This window comes from Monodon monoceros, unplaced genomic scaffold (assembly GCF_005190385.1).
Source record: "Monodon monoceros isolate NGI ecotype Baffin Bay Population unplaced genomic scaffold, NGI_Narwhal_1 Super_Scaffold_22, whole genome shotgun sequence".
Taxonomy (NCBI): Eukaryota; Metazoa; Chordata; class Mammalia; order Artiodactyla; family Monodontidae; genus Monodon; species Monodon monoceros.
The window spans coordinates 21,936,818-21,948,676 of record NW_021703779.1 but is presented as its reverse complement, the minus strand read 5'-3'; the positions used below and the strand labels follow the sequence as shown (position 1 = coordinate 21,948,676).

At 49.9% G+C, this 11,859-nt stretch overlaps 1 protein-coding gene across 2 annotated transcripts in view; it reads right to left on the bottom strand.

Annotated features, from left to right (window-relative positions):
- Nucleotides 1–7,547: 7,547 nt before the first annotated feature.
- Nucleotides 7,548–11,859, bottom strand: part of POLA1 (DNA polymerase alpha 1, catalytic subunit) — a 311,176-nt gene continuing 306,864 nt past the window's right edge. For both annotated transcript variants that reach the window (XM_029240606.1, XM_029240607.1), the window contains one exon: nt 7,548–8,752. In XM_029240606.1, coding sequence (XP_029096439.1) covers nt 8,607–8,752 — 146 coding nt within the window. In that variant the 3' untranslated portion in view covers nt 7,548–8,606. The remainder of the gene's footprint in view (nt 8,753–11,859) is intronic.

The following is an 11,859-nucleotide window of genomic DNA, read 5'->3' as shown; positions in this document are numbered from 1 at the left end:
AGGCTGCCCTCCACCCTCGCGCCCCAGGCGCGATCCGGAAAGGTCACCTCACTCAGCACCACTTAAGACCAAATGGAAACAGAGGACCAGCACACTCCCGAGACGGCACTGAGAGAGCGCAGCCGCCTTCGCAGCAGCCTGGACGCGGGCAAGGCAGCCCTCGGCGCTACCGGACGTGGCACCTCCTCGGCTGGCTGTCCACCCGCCCCTGCCCCTGCCCCTGCCCCTGCCTCTGCCCCTGCGCCTGCTTCTGCCAACCTCGCTCCAACTTGAACGTCCACTCTCCCCCGTTCTTTTACTGAAAATATCCGGGAGGTTTTTCTCCCTAAGACACCTGGTATTGAAGTTAAAAAATTTAAAAGCCCAACCTCTCTTCCTCCTGACACCCTACTTAGCTTTTTATAAATTTTCCTAATAGCATTTTGGCGCTCTAAGTTTATCTCCCCAGCGTGGGCCCCGGCTCCGGGCCGGGGAAGCGAATGCGAATCTGTAAGATAGCTAACAGTGCACTTAACGGAAAGGGGCATCTTGTTCTTGTTCTCTTCTTTATCATACACCAACCAAGGTTTTTATATCAAACCAAAGGGAAATACTCTGCTAGAATATGGACTGTTGAAGTCACCAAACTGTGATTATTGATTCTGTACATACCATTGTTATTAAAAAAAAAAGAACAGAGCTTTGTATATTTGAAATGTTATAACGCAATTGCACTCAGCGTGGTATGGTAAAAGTTTGTCCTCTTGTAGATTCTTACTGTGTTGTAGATACGGTAGGGTTCCTAGACAAATATTTATGTACTCAAGCCCTTTATTTAACTTATTAACTGTAGAGGCTTCCGAAACCTTCAAGGTAAAGGCAATCGTACAGTACTTTTGTGTAATGTGTAACTGTTATCACTTTTCCTTGCTATCTAGTGGAGAAGTGTCACGCTCAAAATAATAAAAAATATATATATATGTTTAACAAAAGGAAGTGTGAATACTCTCTACAGGCTCTGAGGGGACAGTAGTAGGGAGCCCCCCAGAGGCCGGGCGTGGGCTCCTGCGCCCCGGCACCTCCAGGGTTTATCTGAACTCGCGTTTTCCTGGCAGAGGCCCCTGGTTTGAATCTGATCCTGAAAGGATCCGTAGGGTTTCCTACGAAGGTTAAGATCGCTGCCGCCGCGGCGCTTTCCACGAGCATCTCGGCTTTCCCGGCTCGTGTAGCAGCGGGAGCTGCGGGGCCCGGGGCCCAGAGGTGGGGTGGGCTTGAGGGAGGGAGGGTGTACCATAGGCATTGTTGACGGTGAAGACAGAAATTTGAAGCGAGCGGGAGTCTTGGCTCGGAAAACGAAGGAAACTGCTTGTGGAAAGTGCCACGTACAAGGAAGTGCGCAGTCCGAGATGACAGGTAATGGCGAGAGCGAGGAGCCCAGGCGCTGGCTTCCGAGGGGGCGGGCTCCACGGTACACGCGCGGGTAGCAGGGTGTGTGTGTGTGTGTGTGTGTGTGTGTGAGAGAGAGAGAGAGACAGAGAGAGAGAGAGAGGGAGAGAGGGGGGGGAGGGAGGGAGGGAGGGAGAGGGAGAGAACGCAGGAACAGTGATGGAAAGGCAGCGAGGGGTATCCAAGTGGCAGATCTTAACTCGACAAATGTCATTACATCACTTATCCAGGCATTGGGAAATGTATATACTTAAAAAAAAATCTAAACAACTCAGGTTTCGCGAGGAGACCCAAACAGATTTGCAGTCTGCACCCTCCTGGGCGCACCCCTCGCCGGCGACGACGGTACCTTCTCCCTCCCCCGGGCCCTGCCTGCGCCCCGCCGGGTGACCGCTCGGTGTAAGCCCGCCCGCGGGGGCCGGGTCTCGCCAACGCTCCCAGGGTGATGGGAAAGGGAAGAGAAGCTTAATTAGTTTCAATTTGCAGTAATTAGCGCGCTGGACCTTTGGGGAGAGGGGCAGGCGTGGGGGGGTGGTGCGGTATGCTGCGGCATGACGAGCGCGGCTCTCGGAGCCGGTGCCGCCGCCCCGCCAGGCCGCGGGACAGTCGATCGCGGCGGGGGTCGCGGGCGTGTCTCCGGGCCGGACCCGCCGGGCTCCGCGCGCGCTCCCCGGCCGCGCCCCAGAGAAGGGGGGGCGGGTCCTCTCGCGGCCCAGGGCGCAGGCGTGCGCGGCCGAGGGGCAGGTGCGGGGGCGGGCAGAGGTCAGCGGTGACTCGGGGGTGGGCGACGCGCTCTGCAGCTGCCGCGCTCCGGCTCGGGCGTCCTCGGTTCACCCGCCGGGCCGGAAAGCCGCAGCTCCCCGTCCCCCGGACACCTTGGGGAGCATGCTCGCGGGGTTCAGGGTTGAGGGGGCTCCCCGGACCTTGGCCGTCGACCTTGGCGGTGAGCCACCCAGCCCCGGCCCTGGGCTTGCGAGGGCGGCGCTCGCAAGCGGGGCCCCGGCGCGGGGCACCGGGAGTAGGCGCCAACTACCTCCGCTCAGCCCTTCCGCCGCACGCTCCTTTCTCGGGGTTTGCAGGCCCGGCGGGAACTTTCTAGGACATCCCCCGAGGTCTGAGTGTCTCAAGCCTTCAGACTCCACAGGGTCTCCTGGGGTGAAGGCCGCTTTCCTGGGGTGGGCAGGGCTACTCGGGAGTTTTGGGTGGGTGGGGGGGACGGGGAAGTGCAGGAGGGGCGTGAGGGAAAGGGCTTTTTTTTTTTTTTTTTGGTGATCACTATCAATTTTCCGTCGATTTGGGCTTTTTGTTTAGGTAGCGGATTTTTTTCCCCCCTCCAGGCTGCCAGTTGGATGGTATACGAGAAACAGTACCATTCTTCCTGTTAATGAAGTCTTTTTTAAGTCATTTTTTCTCATTTGACCCTTCCATGGAGCAGAAGCAAATTGCGTGAAATTACCTCCAAGGATTACATTTATTACTGGCCAATGAGAACCCCTTGCCTTGTTTTACAAACTCTTAATCCTATGTCATTCTGATGCCGCAAACAAGCCCGGTCCTGGGCCTCCTATTCTTTCAACTTTCCCCAGCTGGAGGGACCTCATTCTGCACTTAATATTCCCCATAAATATCACACGCTAAAGACCCCCTGACTTCCAGCAAGTCCACATTAAACATGTGACATGTCACGCATGACAAACTCTGAGTATCTTTTCAAAGCAGCATTAGAAGCAAAGAAACCAATTTTCTTCTCCTTCCAAACCTCCCCAAGTGCTGAATGATGGGGATTGGAAAGAGCCACTGGAGCGTACTTAGGGGGATTTTATGAGATTTTCCAGAATGATTTAATCTTATTGTGAGCATTATTAATGAATGGCAACCCAATTTGGCCCCAATATCTGGGAACGTGGTCACAATGCTGGGAGCGGCTGACCCCCCCCCAACCCTAAGCAAACCTCTTCCACCCTAGAGGAGGCCGTGCAGAGCCCAGGGGAGTCCGGGAGAGCCCCTGTGATGGGGGTACTGCTGTTCCCTATCACACCCAGGCCGAAATGCCCCACCACCCGCCTTCCCAGGGCCACCCCTACAGCATTTTGGGTGAGGGGTGAGGGAGCCCGGTCCGGCCTCTGTGGGAAGGATGAGGGGAAAGGCTAAGTTAATTTGCTACATTTTCAGACAGGCTAGCCAGATCCGGAAGGAGCCCCAAAAGGCAAGGCAAGAAGGGAGCAGTTGGCAAAGTATTTTCAGAAGATGCCCCTAAGTGTTCTTCCATCACCAGCTACCCATGGGCTGGACTGTGGACAGTTAGGGAGGACAGCTTAGGTTTGTGTGAGAAAGACAGAAAGTGGTTGAATTAAGGAGAGTGACCGCCAAAAGGAAGGTTTTGGGACTTGAAACTCAGTCTTCAGCTAAAGTCACCACTATTGGTCCCGGCCAGTTTCCCACTTTTTTTTTCTCCTACTACCCCCGCCCCCCATTGGGGCAAACACTTATTATTATTGGTTTTGATCTGTAATGCCAAGAGACAAGGCACTTGTACTTCTCTTTTTCATATCACCTTGAGTGCAAAGATCTTACTAGAATGGAAAAGGGGCTGATGTTAGAGGAAAGGAAATTATATGTAAGTTACTTCAACTTGCTTTTAGAGGAAAAAAATGTGTACGTGAGCATGCACGTATGTGTATACACAGAAGTGCGTCTGAATGAAGGGAGTCTTAAATGGGCCCTAAAATGGTATTTTGGAACACCGAGTTCCACGGAGCAATTGCTTATGTATTTAAGTGACAGTGGCAGCCTGGCTGGGGGGCGGGGAGAAGAAAAGCTGTCACCTGACCGGGGCGGGGGGGGGGGGGGGGGGGAGGAGTATTTTTCAAAGGAAAAAGTTGTGTTGTCCCTAGACGTGATTAACAGTCCAGTTTGAAGTATACATTTTTTCCTTTAAAGAAAAGGGAGTGATTACCAGTTGTACATTAAGAAATGTCATTCAGTAATTTTTATTCATTCTCTGGAAATCTTCGTAAAAGTCTGAATCATACTTCTACAAGCAGCAATTTTGTTAATCCAGGGGGTTATTACTCTGGGCCCTTATTAGGTTCTACACCACTGCCAAGCAATCCTATAACCCTCTCAAAAGAAGTTTACCTCCCTGTTATAAAACCAGTAGTGGTATTTATACTGTGCAATAATTAGTGTATTACTTGAATCCACTAACACGTTCATTTTATCTCTGCACAAAACCTCTAGTCTGCTTATAGAAAGCTTGTGCCTCCTTTGGTGCTGGTAAAGTGGTGAAAGAGTGTATTGAAGGCTGGCTGCACTTTCTCCTTTTGCCTCGCCTTAATTCCCATCTCTTTTTGCTCTCATCCAATTAGCACAGTGTATTAAGCGGTTTATCATCTCATAGTCAGCTATTGAGAGAAACAAGGCGAGCACTTTGCAATAGAACCTGCGCTCCTTTGACACCCTCAGGTACTTACATATTCCACTGTGCTATGAATAATAGAGGAAGAATGGAGCGCTAATTCCCTCATCAAAGAATGCCTTGTCTGCTGCTTTGCTCAACAACACCATTCTGATCAAAAGAAAAGCAATAAAGCTTAGCATAACAAAACGAAACCTACTTATTAGCTTAGTGGTTAAATTAATGCAGAGCCGCTGCTATTCAAAACCAAGGTTTGAAAACAGCCTCCAACAACCTGATAATGCTGCCTTCGGGATGAAGGAATTTTAATCTGAAATTTGAGGCTGGCTCAGATGAGTTAATCTATTAAACTGCTATAAGGAAGCTCCACAGCAAACCGTTCAATTAAGAAATATTTAGGTGAGCAGTGAGAGAGAGAGAGAAGGAGAAAGGAAAGGCGAGGCGGGTTAAACTTTGGGATGAGAGATGGGGGAACTGAATTGAGGGTCTGGGGTTTAGTGTGTTTTTCACAAAACCCTGACACAAGATAGGGAAATCTGCTTTTGGAGTTTCTTTATCTTTGCATTACTTGCCAAACTAATTTAAATGCTATGTTCGAAAAGGCGTGTTGAGGTGTGTCTGTATGTGTGTTGTTGGTAAGAGGAGGTATGGGCTGGAGAAGGGAGTGGCTGTGAGGGGCACCGAATTCATCCCCTTTCACCAGCCTGTCCCAAACTCCAGTCTGTCAACTTTGATTAGCCCCACGTCTTGGGCAACAGTCTCGAGACGAACCCCGTCTGTTTCCTAGACAAATTAAAACCTTAACTGAGCAAGCTCTTGGACGATTTTCAACTTCTGGCCTCCCCTGTTCCCCTTTACATGAAGGAGAGTTGAGAGCACGTTGTGACCCTTGCTAGATAGATGTGCTCCCTGTTGTAGGCAGACCCTAAATTCAACAGGAAACATGCCCCTTTCAGATGGGTTCCTTTAGGGCACTAAAGGAAATTTAGTGCCCTAAATTTAGCCTAGAGTAATTTAGTCTGGCTCACAGCATTTAGAATTTTATTTTTAAAAATCAGTCGCCAAGGTTTAGAAATCAAGACACTTCGTGGCATATCTGGATTCCTGGCTTCGCTTGAAAACCAGATCGTATGGCCACCCTGGGCTCTGTCCCTCCCAGAATTGCTGAGTAGCTGCTGCCCCCTTTGGACGGGACATGGCCACTTGGGTTTACCAGGCCCTGCCACTCTCTAGTGTGAACCCAGCCTGTTTCACTTTTATCACCTGAGCTTAACACTCGTGCCAGGGAGCCTGTGGAGACATATGGGGAGGCTCCCCCTTGACAAAGAAGTGGGCAGCATCTCTGTACCCATGCGCTGACAACCGACGCAAATCAGGGAGTAGAAACCTTTCTCAGGGAAAAGTGACCATGCCAGGTTCCAATCTTCCCACAGAGAGATCCACTGGAATTCACAGAGTTGCAGTTTCAACTTTCTATAAAATCCTGGAATCCTCAGATGCCTCCTGGAATCCTTAGGTGCCTCTCAGAAAAGCCTCTTAACTAACCTGGAGTTACTGATCTGAATTAAAAAACATCAACCACTGTGTTAACTCTTTTCGGGAGCTGTACTAAGAAATGTCTGACTTTCTATGGACTTTCTACAGAAATGGTTGCTGCCCTCACCGTGATTACAGTCTAGATGCAGGGACAAGAAGCAGACCAGTGAGAACCTGTTTCTGTCTCCTGGAGTTTCTTTTTTTTTTTTAGTGATTTGTTTTTGTTTTTTTTGTTTTTGCGGTACGCGGGCCTCTCACTGTTGTGGCCTCTCCCGTTGCGGAGTACAGGCTCCGCGGCCATTGCTCACGGGCCCAGCCGCTCCGCGGCATGTGGAATCTTCCCGGACCGGGGCACGAACCCGTGTCCCCTGCATCGGCAGGCGGACGGACTCTCAACCACTGCGCCACCAGGGAAGCCCTCCTGGAGTTTCTTGATGAGCAAGTTGAAGATAACCCTCTATTTGTATTTACCATAATCACCCCAGGTCCCAGAAATCAAGGAAAACGCGCCTTCTCTTCGGAAAGCAAAGTGGGAGTGTGGGCTCAGGAAGCATACATTAGAGAACCGTCTCTATAACCCTCTACGGTAACAGCAAGGAAAAACCACCTAATCCTTAGCTTCCCAGAGCAGCCTGGGTGCTGCAACTTCTGATAGGTTGCAGAGCCTGAGGTGCCAAGGCATTAATTAATTAACCGACACGGCCATTAACCCAGTGTTTCTACTTAGAACCTGAGTATAGGAGACAGAGGAGAAATGAGGAGAGGGTGAGGGAAAGAAAAGAGAAGGCAAAGCAAGATACAGGGCAGCGTCACCTCCACTGCTTAACAAGTAAGCCTTTACTAGGGTCCAAGCCAGGTGACCTTTCTCCCAGGAGCCATCAGCCTTGCTTTCCAAAAGGAGACAGCACTGGGCTCTTGGCTTAGCTCTCTTTGGCTGTCCAAGTCAGCAAAGCACATGAGAAGCCATACTTCATCTCTTAAAGGACACAAAGTGCATGGAAATGCCACTCAGAACGCTGGAACATACATCACACCGAGGATCTCTGAGTGGAGACCTGAGCGGGCTGAGGTTTGGGAATGGGATGGTCTCCCGTCATCCCTTACTCCTGGCTGCCCTCTCCAGTCCAGTCTTTGCACCTGATAAGGAGTCACTGCAACTGATTTCCCTTTAGAAAGCTTTATTCTGAAGTGAAAGAAAAAGCACAGCATATGTTTCTTTTATGAAAATCCATAGGTAGATATTTTTTAAGAATATAGCATAGTTGTACAAGGGGAAATATGTTTTGTTAGTATAATCTTACCAAGAACGTAAGAAAGGAAAGACTGATATGTTGAAATACGTTTGGCTTCTGGCAAAAAGGCACCGTTCTGAAGAAATAAGAAAAATAGCGCCAGGGCCGATTAACCATCTCTCCCCCCAGTTTCTCTGAATATAACACAATGATCCTCACCCCAACCTATACACATTTTTAATGAAATGCTATAGGATATGAAATTATTTAACATGTGCTTTCCTTTTGTATAAACCTTTACCTAGATTTTCTACTTGAGGAAATAAAAGAGGAAGGTGAGTGTGAAACGGCTGCCCCGTGTGCATGTACGCGTGCATGCTGGGCTTTGGAGAAATTCAATACACAAGTAAGCTCTGTTTAATCTATTTAGTCAGTGCAAGGCTTCTAAATCTCCCCCCTCGGCGACCTATATGATAGAAAGACTGAAAAGGATAGCCACTCCTGGAGCCAGCAGCCCGGGAAGCACTTGGGTTCAGACTGGATTTAACTGGCCCGTGAAAAGGCAAAGTGTCAGCCCTCCGACCAAGCTCCACGAAACCCCCTCTTTCTGGGGGCGCCTCTGCTGAAGGTCCTGGGGCAAAGCTTGGGGCGACTTGCATCCCAGCCACTCTCAATTTCTCTTCCCTCACCGACCCCTCCCCTAGAAATCCAGTCCCCAATGCGAATGTGAAGCAGCCATCTCCAGGTGGTGTTTCAACAGCACGAGGTATGCTGTCAGAGGAAGGCGGTTTTGCTGTTCTCTGGTGCTTGGTAGATTAAATTTTTTTGCAGTTCCTTCCCCCTTAATAATCCCCCTCCCAAGCAACATCCACACAAACATGATATGTAGTCCCAAAGGAAAAGCGATGCAGGAGAAGCAGCCAGGGCCATGGTGCAGGTGCCGAGGATGCGGGTCTTCCTTCCACCGCCCCCGAGCGTCCACTTCCGGGAACCCCTCAGGACCGCACAGCACAATCGGCAAAGAGTTTGCTGAGATTCACTTCGGAGTAGCCACTTTGGGACAAGAACTGCTCTGCTGTGTTCTTGAGTTTTCTATAGTCCTGAAGAACTTTGGGAGTAAAAAACTGCTTCTTCAACTTATCTAAAAAGAAATAAAAGTAAAAGGATTACAAGTCTCAGAGGCAGCTTCGTTTAAAGAGCATTCAGTATTGCTCAAGTACCAGAAGCAGGGGCTGTGCATTCTGTTCTCACCTCCAGGTCAGATGTCCTCACGGTCCTGTGGCTGGTCTACCCCTGGGGCCAGTCCCATGCCGGGGGGGTGGGGTGGGGAAAGGACCCCAAGATTCCTCTGTAGAAGCCTTTCTTCTTTCCCCCTGCCCGCCACTTCTCAGTACCTAGCTGACTCAGCGCACCGGGGACAGAGCCACCCTCGACTGACGACTGACGGGAACTGCAGGTGCACGGCCGTGTGCGGCAAGCAAGGTGAACTCCACTCCCAGACACCGGATTCGCGGCACTGTCAAGCACATGCACACAACTGCATGCAAAGTTCGGATGTGGCAGGAACTAGTTTGTCTCAAAAGGCAGGCAGAGCCTCCCAACTCAAACTCCCCAGATCAGCTGGGCCTAGTTAGTTTCTTCTAGTCCCTTCCATCTGCGTCCCTCTGCTACACAAAATCTCCTCTGCTCAGAGGCGAGGGGTGGGCTGTCTGGAGAGTACCTGCCCATTGGCAAGATTGCTTTTTTCTTCTTTGTCCACACTGTGTGCCCGTGAACTTGAGGGGTGCAGCCGTCCTTCCTCTGCTCCTTCCACCCCATTCATCCCTGGCCTTAGAGAAGGGTACTCTCAGCCGGAGAGAAGGGTCCTTCCTTTCCCTCCCCAGGGTGTGAGACCTCTACATTTGGTTCTTTGGAAGGAGCACTGGGCAGAGATACCCAGGTCTGGTCTTTTGGGGACGGGGGTGAGCCCTGGGGTTGCCAACCCTGCCCAGAATGGTTAAGATGATACAGCTTTTGTTCAAAGCTGCTCAGGAACCCTGTGAGGTGTTTGGAGAGGCCCTTCTAAAAAGAATTCCCCATCTGATGGCTGAGGAAACTGGGCGGTTAAGTCACTTGCCCCAGGGCACATAGCTGGAGATCTAGGATGCAGAAACAGCAAACCCAGGTAGCCAAAACCCTGAGCCCACGCTCGGCAAGGTTCACTGTGCCCCGTGCCCCTCACTGTCCCTGCACCCCGTGTCACTGCTCTCAGATAGAGACGGGCAGGCCCCCAGATGCTGGCCTGGGCCAAGGAGGCTGGGGGGAGTGAGGCTGTCCGGCGCCCCGGGATAGGAAAGCATCGGGAAGGAAACACGGAAGGGAGTGCATATCAGTCACCAAAAAAAGAAAAAACCCCACGGAAACAACAGAGCAACAGAGAAGTCTACAAAGCACCTGGAAAATGAAAACTTGGTCTCCAGGTTTTTGTTCCTTAGCTACACATTCGTGTTTGTTCTCCACAACCTTTTCTAAATTACATCAATTGCCTTTCAAAAAACAACAACAAAAAGTTTTGTAGAGAGGATTTAAATGCCCAAAGGGGGTGGAAAGAGGCGAGAAGAGAGAGAGGGGGCGCATCGTTAATCGAGGAGAGAGACACTTTGAGTTCTAATTATCGGGAGTCTGGGAATACACAACAATGGCCCGAGCAGTGGCTGGGAATACACAACAATGGCCCGAGCAGTGGCGGCCCGAGGCCAGCGCCCCATGCATGTGAATGACACAAATGCATGTGTGACGGGGAGAGACATTTACAGAGCTGTGGTGAGACGGAGCAGGGGAGGAAGAGAGAGGGCACAGCTCCTGATGTGTTTACCTCCTCTGCTGATGGGATATTGACTTTTCCCACCAGGTTGGTTAGAAAGGGGACTATTTACGCTGCTACACAGCGGAGTTAGAATGACAACCAGCGTCACTTGGTGCTCTTCTTCGTGAAAGACAACTGTGACCGCCAGCATATCCCATAGCCGGTCAATACAGCCCAGGCACCATTCCACGCCGGTTAGAGATGCAGGAAAAAGCTCCTACTTGCTTCCCCAATGAGAATTGACTCAATAATGTTTGGAAGGTCTTCTAGGAAACAGAACTGCACGAGCTGTCACAGGCCACATCGAGGGTGGGAGCTGAGGTGGGGAAAGGGCTCACCCCTTCTTCGTGGTTTTTCTCTCCCTGCTTTGGGCACCTGGGCCACCCACGTTAGGCTTCTGTCACTCTGTTTCCCTTAATGCTACACCCACTCGCCACTTTAGAACTCAAGGGAAAATCCCAGGGTTAAATGGTGGAAACCAGTTAATGTAGCCGGTAGAACCTGATTCCTTCACCCTGTTCCAGTTTTGGGAGTCAGGGAAGAGGCCATCTCACGAGCACCTGACCCGAAGCAACAACTGTTAAAAGATTTCAAGAGGACATCAGGCAAGAGGCGGAGAAGACGTGCAGCCATCCCGTCCCACCCACAGAGATGCCACTGGCCATGGCTGTTGCTGTCTCAACAACCAACAAAAAAATCCAAACTTCAAGACAGGGAAGGAACACACGAGCACAGCAGCAAGATATACTCTAGTGGACTGAAGTGACACCGGAAGGCACTCATCTTAATACACCAGCAAAGCGAATCTACTTTTCCTGGGAACAACATTCGAGGAACACGTATCTACAGCTTTTTTACCCTGGTCCTTTCTACATGATGATTCCTTAGGGTTATACACTCATTACCAAAAATATCCTGTCCCCAAGCCCTATGAAAACAATGAAAACCGAGTCAGACCAGACGATTAACTATTCACACATTTTATCAGACAAGAAAATGAACTGCTAATTTAAAAGTTGGTTTCTACTAACTAGAGTCTAAAACCTCAAAATCATGCAACCTACAGTATTTTCTACATGGGATGAACTAGACCGTCATCTGCGTGTTGAACTTGTCTTAAATATTTTATTTAAAAGTCAACTGATCAAATAAGATGTCAGAACTATTTTTTTAAAAAGTGGAGTATTCTCTCATCTAAGGAAACCATCTCTATTTCAGATATTTTATTTCCGTGTCAGTAAACTGAAAATCTCTTTTCAGCTTTACTCTTTGTAAAGCCCTTTTTGGACTTAACGAAACACACTGAACTAGAAAGCACGAGGCAAAGACATTTTAACATTGCCTACTGGTTATTTTATTTTAATTAAGGCAGGCTTAGGCACACAGGCAGCAGCCGTCTCTGT